The 18108-nt window shown below is 44.9% G+C and overlaps 1 protein-coding gene across 1 annotated transcript in view; it reads left to right on the top strand.

Annotated features, from left to right (window-relative positions):
• The window catches only part of ALK (ALK receptor tyrosine kinase), a 2610699-nt gene that overhangs the window by 486504 nt on the left and 2106087 nt on the right, over positions 1-18108 (top strand). Inside the window, exon 3 of the mRNA XM_086925973.1 lies at positions 15670-15780. Within this exon, the coding sequence (XP_086782099.1) occupies positions 15670-15780 (111 nt within the window). The remainder of the gene's footprint in view (positions 1-15669; positions 15781-18108) is intronic.

Below are 18108 nucleotides of genomic sequence, written 5' to 3'. Positions count from 1 at the left end.
CACGCAGGGTTCATAAATCTGATGGGTCGGTAACTTCTGAATTAAAACAGGACTCACATTCGAGCCTTGGTGGTCAAATTGACAAAATATTAGCTATTGATGAATAGTCAGATCAATAATAAACTAATGGATTGATGTTATACTCATGAATGAAACTGAGGGGGCAGGGAGTAGGTGGAAAAAAAACACAAATTCACTTACCTGTGGCAGCCTCTCTCCTCCATCTGTTGCACAGGAGCACCGGAAGCACACAGGCTCCCAGAATCCCCTAGCTAATCACAACACTGCTGTCATCACCATGACAGCAGGATTGTGATTGGTCTGAGCGCCCTGGTTTAGCCCTGAGACAGGGACTTGGAGCATGCGCATGTTCTCAACCCAGGCTGGTAGAAAACATGCTAAGTGCACATGACTGTCTGGCCGACCCAAGACGGCAGGCCAAACGTCATGCACACTTAAGAGAGTGCCCACCTCTCCTCCCCAACTCTGAGCCAGTACGGAAAAATAAAATGGTAATAACATTGTGTTATTATCATTTTGTTTTTCCTTTTTGTACTGCTCAAAAAGCAGAGGGGCGAAGCTCCTTCACCTTAGCCGGGTAGTGGCCGCTGGTTCATTGCACTTGTGCATGTAAACAATGACTGCTGCAAAAATTAATCTTTGTGTTTCCCAACAAATATTTCTGCACAGTCAGTCTGTGCAAATTTCAAACTAGTTTGCCAGTGCAAATGTCTTTTGATAAAATCCCCTGCACAACGCTGCATCATGTTTACGGGCTTCACTTGTTTAAGAAATGCATGCAGCTTCTCATCATTTGAACCTACAGTTCGTAACACATTGCAACTGCAGACTGGAGAGGGGCAAAATTTTAATATTTTCTAAGGAAAGTAAACAATGGTTTTGTTTTTCAACGTAGTGTTTCCTTCGGCCACACTACCGAACTTCACTGGACGGATCAAGACTGCATCCATTTCACCTACAAGAAGCCCACCATGCACCACCGCACCCAACAGCTGCCCCGCCGCTGCTGGATCAAAATCACCGAAGACCAGCTGGCCACCACCCTCGCCCAGAACCCTCCCACCGACCCCACCAACCCAGACACCGCCGCCCGCAACCTCAGACAGTGGATCAGCGATTGCGCCAACACCCTCGCCCCGCTAAAGAAACCCTCCAACAGCCGCACCAGCAAGAAAGCCACCTGGTTCACCGAAGAACTCCAGACCTCCAAACGAGCATGCCGGAAATTGGAGAAAAAATTGCTCCACGAACGAACACCGAACAGCCACAAGGACGCCATCCACAGACATCAACATCTCATCAGATTAGCCAAGAGATCGTCTTTCAAAGCCCTCCTGGACAACAACACACACAACAGCAAAAAGCTCTTCAGCATCGTGAAGGAACTCTCCAACCCTAGCGCCAACGGCAACGACATTCCACCCTCACAAGAGCTATGCGACTCGCTGGCCACCTTCTTCCACCGCAAGATCGCTGATATCCACGACAGCTTCAACACCACCATGACCAACCCGACAACGTCAGACTCCACCCCCCCTACAAACACCACCCGCACCAACCGCCTGACGTCCTGGCCCAATGTCAACAACGACGAAACACGCAAGATCATGAACTCCATCCACTCACGATCACCGTCAGACACCTGCCCACACCACATATTCAACAAAGCAGACGCAGCCATCGCACTCCAATTACGGAAAGTAATCAACATCTCCTTCGAGACTGCTACATTCCCAGAAACAGCCGAGCAAGCAGGAAAACTCTCCTCTGTTTCACTTCATTTTTATTTAAAACTTCGCCCTCAGTGGGCGTGGCTTGTCGTTTCACCAGCTGGATAGCTGGGCAGCCGTGAGTGACCTTTAACCACAAGAGCGTTTTGTTCATGAATATATATATATATATATATATATATATATATATACATGTGCAGGGAAGATCACTCCAACGAAGAGACCAGAGGACACAATCAGGGGAATTCAAAACAGCGACCATTTATTTCACAAATGCAAGGCATAATGCATTTCGGCTCCTGCCTTCTTCGGATGCCTTCTTGCACTGGATGACACAGAGTCCCTCCTTTATTCGGTCACGGCACTCCCATTGGCGGGAGTATAGCAAGCTCCGCTTGTTGATTGCTTGCAGCTGCAGTCCGATGTGGAAGACTGCAAATCCCAGCTTGCCTTTCTTCGGTGGATGCCGATTTCGGAGCTATGTTGCGCTTCAATGCGTGCTGATGTGCCTGGGTAAAGGAGCGAGAGGGCTAAGTGATGCCTCAAGTGTCCCCATTTAAAAGTGTTCATGGCCGCCTCGAGTCCCCGTCGCCTCGGCCCCAGTTCAAAGGATCCTATTGGGCCCTGACACCAAGATGCCGTGATATATATACATATATATATATATTCACTGAAAAAACCATAGGTTATAGACCATATATAGTTAGGAATTAGCATTTACAAAACCATATTTTACTCACACAAAACCATTGAAATTTCATATATAGTTAGTTGCCCTAACTATATATCGCGCACCCGCAATCCACTGCTGGTGATGTCACATATTACATCATTCATGACATGGTCAGTGACATCACTGATGACATCACTGATGACATCTCAAATGACATCACTGATGACATCACTGATGACAACACCCAGTGACTGTATGTTTCTGTAAAGTTAAAATATGTCTTACATATTGAAGAATGAGTGGATGTATAAGTGTTTCGATGAAGGATTTAGTAGGTGCATGACTGACTGTATGAGAGAATGATTAAATGTGTGTCACTGAGTGCATGGGTTAGTGACTAAACTGTCTTATTTTGTGCATCATTATATATGTTGTTCTGTAAACTGCTGCATGTGTTGATCAGTAGCTATAAGAGTAACTATATGGGTTATTGATTGTTTGCCCAAGTATTTGTATGGGAGACTGAGTATGTGTGTGAGTTGATGGAAGGTGTATGACTCTGTGCATAGATGTGTGAGCAGTTGATTCACTATATGTATGGGTTCAAAAGTGCATGTGGAAACAGCTGCTTGGGCAGTTGACTGTGTGCATGAGTGTATTGCTGAGTGAATGGATATCTCAGTGCTACATGTCAAAGTAAGTACATATGTAAAACACAGTACATGTGAGAGTAGACATATATAAATAACTGTGCAGAAGAGCCAGTGAATGTGTGAGTGGCTGCATGGATCATTGAAAACTTGTATCAGTGATTGTATAAGAGAGTAAAAATATGTTAGAATATGTTTGAATTAGTAAGGTGTGTATAACTGTATAGTTGAGGAAATGGAGGTGTATGAGTAACTCCATGGATGAGTGACAATCTGTGAGTGTCTGTTTACACTGAGTGTATCTAAGGTTATATTAGAGTCTGAAGAGGTTCATCGTATTACCACATGAATGATGTCATCAGTGATGTCATCAGTGATGTCATTTGAGATGTCATCAGTGATGTCATCAGTGATGTCACTGACCATGTCATGAATGATGTAATATGTGACATCATCAGCAGTGGATTGCGGGTGCGCGATATATAGTTAGGGCAACTAACTATATATGAAATTTCAATGGTTTTGTGTGAGTAAAATATGGTTTTGTAAATGCTAATTCCTAACTATATATGGTCTATAACCTATGGTTTTTTCAGTGAATTTTCAAGGTTTTGTAAATGCAAATTCCTAACTATATATGGTCTATAACCTATGGTTTTTTCAGTGAATTTCATTGGTTTTTTAAAAGCTAATATCTATAGCTGTAAAATATATTCTTTATTACGTGACGTATCACATAGCCCGTGAGACGCCTCATGACGCATCGCATAACCGTGACGTATCGTCTCTGCAGCGCAAACAAAACCCGTAACGTAAGCGCGCCGGAGCACGCTTACAGCTATATATATTTTTTTTTAACCTTAATTAGAGAAAATCCACACGTGCACATATCTTGAGGCCTTGCAAAGGCACATCAAACAAACAGTCCCTACAATTTTGCCAAGTTTGGTGGAAATCTACTCCTTTAAATTTTATTTTACTGTTTCTCTTGATTTTCCCCTTGTTACGCTTACCGGAACGCTACCCGGTATGCAAACAAACGCTCCAAAAACACAAGATGTCGGACTCCCGTTACGCTGCCGGTTAGCTGCCCGTTTTTTTTGCCCCGCGGGGAACTTTAATAGCCCCCTCATCAATCCTAGGGGTTCAGGAGGGGTCTACCTTACCCCTTTCCTTCATTTACACCTTCGTTTTTCACCACCTCTTGTCTCTCGATCCTACAGAGAGACAAGATGGCAGCCGCTCCGGACTGTTTACAATGTTGACAGCCAATCAGCTTCTCCTCAGACTCCCGTTACGCTGCCGGTTAACTGCCCAGTTAGATGCCCGGTTCGCGTACCGGGACGGGCCTCTACGGCGAAAAATCGCATTTTTTTTTTTTTTTTTTGCCCCGCGGGGCACTTTAATATCCCCCTCATCAATCCTAGGGGGTCAGGAGGGGTCTACCTTGCCCCCTTTCCTTCATTTCCCCCTTCGTTTTTCACCACCTCTTGTCTCTCGATCCTACAGAGAGACAAGATGGCAGCCGCTCCGGACTGTTTACAATGTTGACAGCCAATCAGCTACTCCTCAGACTCCCGTTACGCTGCCGGTTAGCTGCCCGGTTAGCTGCCTGGTTCGCGTACCAAGACGCGTCTCTACGGCGAAAAAATCGATTTTTTTTTTTTTTTTGCCCCGCGTGGCTCTATAATATCCCCCTCATCAATCCTAGGGGGTCAGAAGGGGTCTACCTTGCCCCCTTTCCTTCATTTCCCCCTTTGTTTTGGCCTCCTCTTGTCTCTCGATCCTACCGAGAGACAAGATGGCGGCCGCTCCGGACTGTTTAGAATGTTGACAGACACCGGAGAGCCAATCAGCTTCGCTTCGCAAAGCTCCGTTACGCGAAAAGTACGCGAACCGGAGCGCTGCCCGGAGCGCTGTTACAGATATATATCTTTTTTTGAACGTTAATTTCTCAAAATCCACTGGAGCACATATATTGAGACCTAGCAAAGGCACATCGGGCTAACAGTCCCTACAATTTTGCCAAGTTTCGTGCAAATCCATTCAGCCGTTCGAGCTAAAAGTGAGGCCAACCGCCCTATGGAAATTAACATGGGAAAAACGCGTTTTGGGACCCCCCTTTTTTCTCGGCCCCCCCTTGACGAACCCCCCCAAATTTTCAGGGGCTGTTCAGAAACAAAATGTGCCATTTTCCTGAAAATTTCAGCCAATTCCGTCCACAAAAGCCAAAGTTATTAGACATAGAATTTTCAAAAATCCCATAGAGAAAAAATCCTAACTATATATACCTACTGGCTATCGCCAGTAGGTAATATATATATATATATTCCAGAACAGTCACACCCTCGTCCTCGTCCTACAGCGGTCCTTACCAGGCTCGCTGCCCGGTACGGACCGATGTCACCAGAGGAGGGGTCATAGCGAGGTGTAGCGGCTGCTGCACGAACGATGGATGTATATATATATATATATATATATATATATATATATATATATTGTTATGTTATGTTATGTTATGTTAAGCTGTTTTATAGCGCGCACAATTACTGCCGGAGTATCCTGGCGCGGAAGAAGGAAACAAGGGAAGTATAGCAGCCGAGCCCTGAAATAACATAACAATTTACACAGCTAATCTAAACAAATGGGTTTTTAGTGCTTTCTAAAAAACCGTGAAGTCCACCGTGCTGCGCAAAGAGACTGGGAGCGCATTCCATGCTCGCGCCGCTCTCACTGTCACAGAGTGCCCACCCAGCCGGGTGCGCCGGAAACGCGGTACTTGCAAGAGGTGTTGAGATGCTGAGCGCAGATCTCGATTGGGAGTGTACCGCAGGAATCGTTTCATCAGATAGGCGGGACCACGCCCATTGATGGCTTTATGGGCCAAAGTCAAGATTTTGAAGGTAATTCGATGCTGCACCGGAAGCCAATGCAAGCTCTCCAGGTAACTCCTAACGCTGATCCGCTTGGAGATGTTCCCCAACAATCTAGCGGTGGCGTTCTGAATAACCTGGAGCCGCCCTATCAAGTAAGCCGGAGAGCCACTAAACAGAGCGTTCGCGTAGTCCAGGCGCGAGAGAATTAAAGCTCTCGCGACTGACTCGCGAGCAGAGGCCGGCAGAAGCGGAAAAAACCTTCTAAGAGACTTCAGGGTCCCAAAGCAGCTTCCAGTGAGCCTCTTAATGTGCCCCTCGAAACGGAGGTCCTCCCCGAACCAGACCCCGAGGTTCTTGGCCAAGGTGTTTGAAGCACCTGGCATGGGGAAGCCATCTGGCCACAATAGTGACCTAAAGTCAGGGGGAAACTGGCCATAGAGCAAGATTTCCGTCTTGTCCTCATTGCACTTCAATTGAGATGACGCTAGCCAATTGAAGACTGAGGACAGACAATTTTGGATCTGCTTTGTATCCAGTGCCTCACCTGGCCAAGTGAACAACAACTGCGTGTCGTCCGCGTATGCAATAATTTTGGCTCCCCAATGTTCGGCTAGTTCAATCAGGGGAGTCAGATATATATTGAAGAGCAAAGGGCTCAATGTCGAGCCCTGCGGGACCCCTGTACGGAGTGGTCTAGCCGAGGATGAAAACGGAGGGAGTCAGACCTGTTGAGATCTAGCCAACAGAAAAGAACTCAGCCAGTCCAAAGCAAGATCACAAATACCGATGTCAGCAAGTCTGGACAGGAGGCGTTGGTGAACAAAACGTAAATATATGTACGTTTTGTACATATACGTTGTATTGGGCATCCACACAGACATCGACATTCCCAGGTATCAGCTTCTGTTGAGTAACCTAGGCCTCCTAGTAGCAAAACGTGACATAGCCAAAAACTGGGGGAGACCGGATCCCACCTTGAAACAGTGGCAGATGGGCATGAAATGGTTTGCTGTTAGCCGCCAATGAGGGCATCATTAACAAACTCCAAGTCGTGCAGAACACGGCAGCACGCCTGGTTCTGAATGCCCCAGCACGTACACCCTCAAAACCACTGCTGAATCAACTGCATTGGCTTACTGTGAAACAGAGGGTGTTGTTTAAAACATGCTGCATCATCCATAAATGCCTCACTGGTAAAGGTCCTGACTATCTAACTAAAAAATTTGTTCCTTACATCCCCTCGAGAACTCTGAGATCTGGTGATCTAGAGTTGTTATGTGTCCCCAGGTTCTGGAAGACCAGACAAGGAGGAAGGGCTCTGTCCATAGCAGGACCAAAGCTCTGGAACGATCTTCCTTACGACATTAGAGTCTGTAAGGAACATTTTCCTTTTAGGAAAAAATTAAAAACTTTTCTGTTCAACTACTAGTTCCGTTTAGGCATTACTTAACCCTAGATAGAGCCTGCTTTGGTCTCAGATGCTGCTAAAGGCGCGGAGATACTCGTCAGGGAGTCGATTCCCAGCGCGTTATAAGTATGCAAATAAAATAAATAAATAAATGAACATGTACATGGGGGCCGAGAAGACAGTATATAAAGCAAGGGGTTGCCCAAGAAAGTTTAGGAAAGTATGGCAGCCAGGGCTGAAGTACTACAACATAGAGATGGAAGATGAGGAGACAGACGTTTTGGAAGGCACAGAAATGGCGCGAGGGCACATGGTTCGCTACTCTAGGCCTAGCTAAGGGACCTGCGGCATGTCTAACACAAGGGATGGGAGGCATCATAGGGGTCATGGAAGAAACTCATAATGCCTTAAACTCTGTATCCTTGTCATTTGTAATCAATGGACATTCATTGAGATGTACCTGCTGAGTTGTTTGATGTTTTATCACAAAATAATAAAAATATATATTTTTTTAAATACTAATAAAATAAAATAAAATAGCAAATGACGAGCCCTAAGGTATGGGATCCCGGGGCAGAAATCAGCCTTGGGAGGGGACCACGCGCCCCCCTCTGCTTGCCAAAGCATCAAGGCAAGGAGGGCCACACAGCAACCCTTCCTAGAATATTTTTTTTTAAACGGAAGCTGGCAACTCGTCGAGGCTCCACCCTCTTTCTTCACTACTCTTCAATCGCGCCTCCTGGTGGGTTCTTGGTTGGAGGATGAAGTGCCCTTTTACCTCCAATAAGCCCCACACAGCTGGATTGCTGAAAGGTGGTTGGAGGCCACAACCCTTTTTCCACCACTCTGCTTCCGTTGTTTCTGCTGAGTTGTTGGGGAACATAAAGTGCTCTGATACCTAACATTGGAATGAGTACTGCAATCAAAGAAATCCAATATATGTGAGTGAGGGACAATGGAGAGATGAGGGGCACCTTTGAAGAGTGATAGTGAGGGAATCCCTGGAGAAGGAAGTCATTGGGGGCACCACAAATGATTCCTGCACCAGGCTCAATCAGTGCTAAAGCCAGCCCTGACAAGCTGCTTTCTATATTTCTCAGGGATCCCAATATGATCTGCCTGACAAATTCATACATACAATATTTCTTTTACTGATGACCACATTAATCTTTAATGACAAGACACTAAAGACTGCTACTTAAAAATGAGTTTTATTAATTGCAAACTATTGAACCTCTTGTGATCCAAGATTCCATTTACAGAATCGTTATCCCAAAAAAATATTACTGCCAATTACTATAAAGCACTGAAATGCGACCTCAGAGAGCCCACCATTACTCAGGTATGATTATTCTGTCAAGACTGGAATATGAGCTCTCATGATGATTATGGCATTCTTGATGAGCTGCAACAGATCATGAAACCAGGACATGCACCATGGGGCGTTTTACCAGCCACTTTCGCCACCAATGCATCACTTTTTATGATGCTCTGGTGGCGCAGAGTGTAGACCCATATCTACTTGGTCACGCAAAACCACTTTGCGTGGCTTTTCATAGTCTCGTAGATATGGTGTAAGGCAATGCTGCGAAAGCCACTGCATTGCCTTGAATTGCATCAGGGAGGCTTTCCATGGGTGCATTAGTGGGTATTCCAGACCCATGGGTTTTGACGTATTCCCAGATTTACAAGGATCTGTAAACCTGGGAATGTGCCAAAGCTGTAAGCTTGGCCTGGGCAGGCGTAACAAGGAGAAATATGTTTATCTCTCCTCGTTTTTTCCTCTTGCTAGGTGTGCTGCATTCATATATAGAGGAAATCACCTCCATGGATTGTTTTTGCGCAGGAAGGTGTGCCTTCCTGCATAAAAACAATCCTGCCAACAATGCAGACACTGTTGCACCTTGGTGCAAGGGTGCCTGCGTTAGCGCCAGTCACCATATCGTGCGCCGGCTGAAAGAAACAAAATTCATTGTATCTCATAAATATGGTGCATTCCTGCCCTTTCGATTTAGCGTACCGCAGTGCAGAAAAAACACTTGCGACGCTGCCCTATGCCAAATCATTGTAAATGAAGCCCCAGGTATTTTACTGGAAGGTCCCCAACAAATAAGTCTCTCTTGAAATAGGTCTAGTGTTGACTAAGCCCAAATTACCAAATACTGTTTTCAAGTGCACTGGTAATATAAATCAATGTGTTAGCTGCATTCCAATGAGAATGAAGCATAGTCTTCTTGATTGTATCTCTGTGCAGCTTTTTTGGACTTGGCCCTTTCTGCAGGGTCAACCCCAGACGTTTTGCCTTTGCTGTGCACTTTTTTGCCTGTAGTCTGTCTTGGGTCACATGACTGGGTGTAATTGACAGACTTTGTGAATTACTTCCAGAAAGTCACACAATAGAGGGATTAGGTGTGCCTGGATTGGCCATCTATTGGCAGGATGAGGGTGGAAAGCCTAAAGACCCTGCATTGACACTTCAGCCAGTTTGGAGCCAGGGCAGGGGAGGCAGGACATTCAATGCACTTAAAAGTCACTATCTGGAAGCTTCTCCCACCGTCCAGAACCAGGGCACCAGGGTATAAAAGTAGGACCTCAGACAACAATTCTTCAGTACTGCCACTCTGCTTGACTGGTTCTCTAAAGGAACTGCTGCCCTGCTATGCTGACCTGCTGCCCTCCCCTGCCTGGGGAAGAAGAATTGGACTTGAAACTTCATTTTGAACCCAGGACCACACAGTGAATCCAAGTGTAGTTTACTTGGCTCCTGATCTGAGCCTCGGGATATAAAAACCTCCCCAACCCGCTCCTGGACCCATCTGCAGCAAGTTCCTGACTCCCAAGTGATGCCCCTCAGATCCTGGGCCCTTGGTGTGGCTCAGCGATTTTAAATCAAACTTTTGGGCTCTTCCTGACCGCAAATGGGCCCTTTTGCACTGATACCCTGACGCTCACACTGAAAACCAGCGTGAGCCACCGCCAGCCCGTCTCTTTACACTCCAGCATCGACCGCTCGCCGAAAGGACCATCAATGCGAACCTCCCGTCTGGCTATCTGCAACGCCCTTACTTCCGCCATCAGCACACTGAATACCATTGAATTTGGTACCAGTAGCACCTGCTGTTAAATTTGTAGAGACAACCACTTTCTGGAAGCAAGTTTTTTTGCAATCCTTGCAGTCACTGGTAGAAAAAACACTAACATAAGAGTATGCACATCACAAAGACTCTGCCTCAACCCACTCACAAGGTGTTTGACAGTAGACTTTTGTGACTCCAGACAAGCTGGGACAGGGCAAGGAGTCAGGAAATTCTAAGTACCCAAGGGGGGGGGGGGGGGAAGAGGACACCTGTAGAAGCGTCTTGTACTTCAAATCTGATACCAAGTATGAATATTGGACCCACCTCTTCAGTACACTTATGGACCTGTGGAAAACTCAGAAGGACTGCTCTACTGCAAGTAGTTCTGCTACTCTATTGCCCTGCTGACTGGACCTGCATCTTGAACCCAGGACCACCAGAGTGACTCCAAGGGCTAGTTGGCTGACCTTCCCATCAGAGTTTCAGGGACAGAAAAGGCTGCACTCAACTTGAACCTAGCCCCTCGACTCTGCCGGTCTGGCGTGACCAGATAACCACAGCTGACGCTTTCTGCATTGAAGCACTATTTCTATCTAAACCTCTAAGACGGAATAGCTCTAGTTCTAATTGGATTTTTCTCATTTTGGTGTCAAAAAATTTATTAAAATGTACCCTATTTTTTTTATTTGGTTTAGGATTTTTCTGGTTCTGTTTTTCACTTTTGTTTCTGTTTGAGTGCTGCATAAACTCTTTACATGTTGCATCTAAGTTAAGCATGACTGTTTTAATGCCAAGCTACTAGAGGGTTAAGCACAGGTTAATTTGGGGTGTGGTTCTGTTTCACCCTGAAAAGAATTGTAGTTGCGGCTTGAGTAGGGGTTTACCTAACTCAACCAGCTAATTTCCTACAGTTCACCTTTAAAGTTATTGGGGCCTATGCATCAAGATAAAACACGTCGCAAACAGGAAGATTCGCAGAATCTGCCCCTTTGCGACCGGTATTTTTGCATTTTGGATGCATCATCCCAAGATGCAAAAGATTGCAATTCAAGGAATCGCTAAATTTGGGATTACTTAAATTGCGGTTGCAAGTAAGGATTCGCAAATTGCGATTCCTTAAATGTAATGCATTAAAAAAAATTGCGATTTCACAAATATGAATCGCAAATTACAGCCAATCTAAAGTTGATGGTAATTTGCGATTTCTTTGAAAAGTGCATTTCTCAAAGTCCCATGTTGCACACACACATGCCCTTGGGGCATGTGAGTGTGCAACATGTGGATACATTGTAATTTTAGGTGTGCAACAGGGTATCCGTTTGGAACCCTTGTATCCTTGAAATTGCATGTGCAATATGCGTGTACCTATTGGGTACTTGCAAATTGCCCATGCAATTCCCATTCATTTCTATGGGCCTTTGGCCCCATAGGAATGAATGGGAATTAATTCCTTAATTGCGACTCGCAATTTGCAAGTCGCAATTAAGGAATTTGTAGGAATTGCAATTTTTTTTGCGAATCCTATATGCGTAAGCAATAGCCACTCTTTAATTGCGATTCCTTAATTATCGCCATTAAAAAATCTCTATTGTCTATGTTGATGCATGTGCACCATAGATTGCAACCAATGAGGTTCGGATAAAATTTCAATCCTGACATTTTTAGGATAGCCCCCCCTTTCCTTTATCCAAGAATGCCTTTTAATTTCCAATACATAAGTGTAGCTGGCCATGTACAATAGCTATGGCAGGTAACTCTTTCAGGTAGATTCATCAAAGACCCGTTTTGCGAGTCTTTAATAGCGATTCATAAGGAATCGCCATTACAGACTCGCAAAACGGGATTCATGTAGGAATGGCAAAATAAATTACAATTCCTACACATTCCTTATTTGCGATTAGCAAATTGCTAATCGCAAATAAGGAATAAGGCCCATAGGAATGAATGGGGAGGTATTCCTTATTTGCGATTAGCAATTAGCTAATTGCAAATAAGATAGCGATTTCAAGGGTGCCTGGGGTGTCCAAAGGACACCCTGTAGCACCCCTGAAATGCAAATATACACAGGTGTTGCGCACACACATGTCCAAAGGACATGTGTGTGTGTAACATGCAACAGAGAAAAATGCACTAAAGTGCTTTTTTCTATTTTCTCGCAATTTACCACGAAGTCAGACTTCGTGGTAAATAGCGACTAAATATTACTAATTCGCAATTTCAAATTGGTTAATGAATTGCATTTAAGGAATCTCTAATAGAGATTCCTTAAATCCAATTCCTTGCAAATATGAGATTTCGCAAATAGCGATTTTTGCATTTGGGATGATGAATCCCAAATGCAAAAATTGCACTCGCAAAGGGCCAGATTCTCAGAAGCGCAATTTAGCTTGATGAATCTACCTGTAAGTCCCTAAAAACTAAGAACAGGAGAATGAAAAGTGCAGAGTGGGACTGCCTTTGTTGCCCTCGGTGAGCACACTCTTCTCTATCGTGCATTCAATATTCTTACAAGTATGAAGTTGTAGGATCAGTTGAAGGTATCCTTTTTAACATGCACCGCTGGTGATGGGCTGCGAACATTCCCGTGCTTGCTGTCATGATTGCAAATCAAATCATATAATGTCAACATTTTTCAAACGTACAAAATAAATTCAGAGGTCACGCCCTCCACCACCTAGATGATCAATACACTTGACCTACTTTTCACAGAAAGGCCAGTAGGAATCACTCCATGGTGCAGGTACTACACCCTCAAACCTATAAATGTTGCACCAGGCAAGGCTTTTGTGGTGGAGCAAAAGTGGAGGTGAATTCAACAGAGCGTCTCAAGAGTTATTGGCACACTAAAGAGTGTCCTTGGATAGCACTAGATTTAAAGCTTGAGGGATCGCTTGTGTTCAGGGGCCCCACACATTGTTACCAAAAGCAAACAAGTCATGGCTCATTTAGGGACAAAGGGAAAGGGGTTGGGGATGGTACATCTGAACAGGGGGTTGTGGATTTCCGTCCTTCGACAACTTGTATGAATTATCGACAAAAGCCTGAGGTCTTGTTGACGAGTCTAGTAAAGCCGAATTCCTGTATTGAATATCACTCCACCTGATAACAACTGACCTGGTGTTCCTTCACTTGTTTTCCCAGATATAGGAACACTGGCCTTGAGTTTACAGGTCCCAAATTCCAGCTGGTAAAATTGTTTGCAGTTTTGGCTGTAAAGGCAGCGAAGCGTATGGTCCCAGCACCACCTGACCTTTTTTCTCCACTGAAGCAATCTTCTCCTTCCTTCCTAGTTGCTCCCACTACGCCCTTCCACACACAGAAGCCTCTGGGCACATTTACCACCTGCTCTTGGAAGGTGGTAAATCTGTGTGGTAGATCCCCTCGGAATTAGGGAACACTGGACAGTAATTCTGTGTTCTACAGTTATACCCCTTCTCAAGACAATTACGTGTACTGAGTTTGTAGCCCACCAGTATCACCCAACTTCGAATTGGGGGTTGAGTGCTTAAATACGAGGCCTACTGAAAATCAAGATCTAGTTAAAAATATTGGAAAGATAGCTAATTTAGTAACTAAAACAAATTTCGTGAAGTTAGTGGTAGAGAATATGTTAAGCGGGGCTGTGCAAAAATATATTTTCACTAGCTAATATGTTGTGAAGGTGACAAAAATGGCAACTTTACATAGTGGCAAAGTTTATTATCTTAACAAAACTGTGGATGACAAATGAGCTTCAGAATATGAATTTCACCACATTTAAAAACAAAAATATTAGAGCATTTTCAGGTTAAATTTAAAGACTGTTTTGCAATGTGTGCTTTGGAAATGGTGGAGGACGGGGTAGGTCTCGAACTCATCAGCGACTGCTGAACCGACAGTAATAAGTAATGATTCGAAGGAGCCAAGCCTTCGCCCCAATAGGGTTGGTGTACATAAACAAGGTACCTCATTGTTAGGTTTTATTTGTTGGGTTCACATACGACACTATGAGTGAACCAACCATTGTTAAGATAGTATAAAGAGATTGGTCCTGAAGAATTGACATGTGATCTGTTTGACACACCAGGCAAGAAACATGGCAACCTCAAACTCATATCCACTATTGGACATTAGTCTTGAAGTGGCCTGCACTGTTTGTTTTTAACTGGGACCAGAGGGCTGCCTGATTAAAATTGAATTTTGGAGCAACACAGGCTGTCCTTTTTTAATACTCTCCCACACACCTCCACTGCACATCTGCTCACACACATCTGCACCTGAAGGCCCTCTACCCACACAGCACCCAACGGCTTGGGATAAAAAGATCTCTGAAAAAAATGGCCCTAATAGGGTTCATTGCAGCGCCGGCCATACGAAGAGCATGCCCTGTGATGAAGCATGACACCCAGCTGGGTGTGTTAGGGCCCCACTTCCCAAATTGGGAAACACCGTCTCCACCATAGGGTCAGGGAACCGCCCTTCCTAGCCTCCTCCCGCTCCGCTGCTTTCCTCAGCAGGAACTGCAAACTCTGTTAATTCACTTTCTAATTTCAAGAAAGCTTCAATATTTTTGTAAACTTCACAAAGCTTGCAATCCTTGGAAAGAAATATCAAATTTGCTGAGACAATCCTTTGAAATTTTGCCCCCATCTAGTTGGTGGCGAAACAGTTCCATCCTCCAGCAACTCTATCCCGCCAGCTCAAATATCTGGGGAAACAGAGAGCGTGAGTGGGGACGGCTGCTTCATGCTGAGGTGGATGCCTTTGAAAGAACATCTGCGAGACACAGTAAATGCACTGAGCTCCAAAGGGGCGCACGTGCCAACACGGGCTCAAATGCTACATGTACCCATTTTAGTTGCTGTTGGTGGGTCTACAGGACACCGTTTAGTACAGGAACATGAAAAACAACCCAAGGAAGGCCCACAACTGTCTGTTTGCTCATCACAGCCTTGGTGAAGACAAATGAAGGAGGGCGGAGGGGGATCCTATGTCAATACCCATTAAATTCACACACCCAACTTCTGCAAGAGAGAAAACTGGATTTTAAGCTTCAACAATGAATGTTCACATGCTTTGTTTTTTTTTAGGAGAAATGTAAATTCCATTCTGCCTTGTTAATAATCTTGGCACTTGTTGCTGGTCTTTATATTGTGGTCCATATATACTCATGCTACCCCAGGCGGCCTTCTTCATCTAACTGTCTCCAATGACATTTTACAATGTATTTACGAACGTTTTATTTTTATTTATAGGGCCACGGCCTGCGGATTCATCAACCATGATACCTCCCAGCATCCCCACGTGGAATTTCACCTGGACAATGAAAGAGACCACCTTCCCGCACACGCATAAAGGAAGGAACGGTGAGTGTTTCCAGAACTTTCAAAGATATGAGAACTAAGCAACAGCCATGCATTAACAAATATCCATTTTGGAATTGCAGAAAACGCATGTCTCAGGAGGTATTGCTCAGGTCCAAGCTGAGTATTTCTGGAATAGTTAATTTGCCTTTTCTACCTTTTGTTTCAGAATACATTCCAGATGTGCACACTTCTTTATTTCTCTTCCATTGTCTTTCTGCCCCTATAGTTCTCGTCCTATAGACCTCAGCTGCTTAGCGAATGACATAGATTGACATGGCCTTGGAAGGAAGAAGCCTTTTTCTTGCACATTTCTTTTCGATGGCTCTTGCTGATGATTTGGTATCGGCGGCCCATCCAGAGTAGAGTAGGCCCTGCTGTAGTATCAATCCAGCAGACGCTTGCGTGATCTGTCTGTATATTGTAGTCAGCAGCCTTTTCCCCACAAAACCTTCAGACACACATGATCAACCAGCGATAAACTGACATCGCCTATCATGCAGCAAGTTCCCTTCCTTGTGGCTGGGGTCTAGAAGAGTGTTTATGGATGGGCGTGCTCTCACTGCCATTAGGAAAAACCACCAGGAACTATTTCTATGCGGGATGCATCCGCCGCCCTTTTCAGTGCATGTCTCTGCTCACTTACCTATACTTCTCAGGATAACAGGTGTCGAAGATTACACACTCATAAACAGAGAATCTCAGCTGAAGCAGCTCTGGATCACCATTGCATAGCAGGGACGCAGTGGACCACAATTAACTTTTGGGGGCAGATTTACAAGCCCCTTGCGCCACTTTTGCGCCACTTTTAAAATAGGAAAAGTGGCGCAAGGGGCTTGTAAATCTGCCCCTTGGTCTCCAGGTATTTATGATGACCGACACCCAGTGGCCAGTACTTTTAGCAGAGAGGGGGACAGACGGCACACAAATGCACAAATAAACGGACTCACACCCATGCATTCACACAGGTACGCACACACACAAATCCATTCACAACACTCACTTCCAAATATTCATGCACGCACACACTCACTAAACTTTATAGAACAAATCATACTCACCTGCGCAGCTTTGCCTCATAGACCCTAGGAGGGTTGGGACTGCTGCCTTCCCTCATTGACTGGATCAGCTAATGAGGGAAAGCAGTGGCCCCTCATTCGTCACTGAGGGGAGGGCCCCCAGATGCTTTGCCAGACTGAAGAGGTCTCGTCCACAGGAGCTGTGACATCTTCAACCCAGTAAGGTTCGGCGCGGGCAGTCAGGAGCCGGTGCATTTAGCGTGTGTCTGGCTCCTGGCTGCCTGGCCTGAAAATAAAGAGGGTCCGTCAGGATGACCTTTTCTCAGCCTGACAGACATTCTTCTTTTTTGGGCAAAAGGTGAGGGCATGGCACCTCCATCCATGAGGATGGTGCGGGGAATGAGATTTTAATATCTTTTATGATCAATTTGATAACTTATCTCATTCGTCAATTTTGGATCGGTTTTTATCTGTCATTGAGTAAAAGACAAACCCCGCATAGGTTAGATAAACCCCATAAACTGACGCCACTCTGAAGAACCACTTACAACTGATAAAGTTTAAAAGGTTTAATATAAAATTAAGAAAAGTTGCAAATACAATCCTCTCAGGATCAAATTCAACAATTATACAGGAACTAGAAGGAACATATATTCCCTAAAAGAACCTCAGTCTATAAACGAATCCAATTAAAGTCAGTTCAAGAATCAGCAAATTAAAAAGCATCGATATGAAGTGGTTCCTTTGCGTCATCTACAGAAAGAGAAAAATAATCAAGTTAAATCTGTCCCTACTCTATACTAAGTGACATCCCTACTTCGCAAGTTACTAACCTAAAAAGGTGTCAGCAGTTTGACTCCCAAAGAAGTTCAAACTCTCTTAGCCTCTAAAGGTAACTTAAGTTTAAGAAGCAGTACCCTCGCTGCCTACCCATCCGCTCTCTAAGGGTCCTCGGCCTACTGCTCTCTTGCGCTCTGATCTCTCTCAGCGCATCTGCTCAAGTCATCTACTCTGAGCTCTTCGCCTTCGCCTTCGCTCTCCGCCCTTCGCTATCTTCTCTGAGCTCTCTATGATGGCATCTGCTCGGAGCTGTTCGCTATCTTATCCCCGGGGTGCTGTCCCTAAAATACACAATCACAGTGTGGGTGGAACGCCTCTTCAACGCCCACCACGGACTTTCCCCGTGAGGTCATCTTCTACCTTTTTCCTTGCTTCTTCTCTTTCGCGTCGTCCGTTAAGTTGACCTTCTTCTTTAGACGCCATCTTCGTCTTCTTGTTGGTGACTTCATTTGACACTTTCGGATCAAAAGTC

This window comes from Lissotriton vulgaris, chromosome 6 (genome assembly GCF_964263255.1).
Source record: "Lissotriton vulgaris chromosome 6, aLisVul1.2, whole genome shotgun sequence".
NCBI lineage: Eukaryota > Metazoa > Chordata > Amphibia > Caudata > Salamandridae > Lissotriton > Lissotriton vulgaris.
The sequence above is the reverse complement of the archived record's forward strand: the minus strand, read 5'-3'. Positions and strand labels throughout refer to the sequence as shown.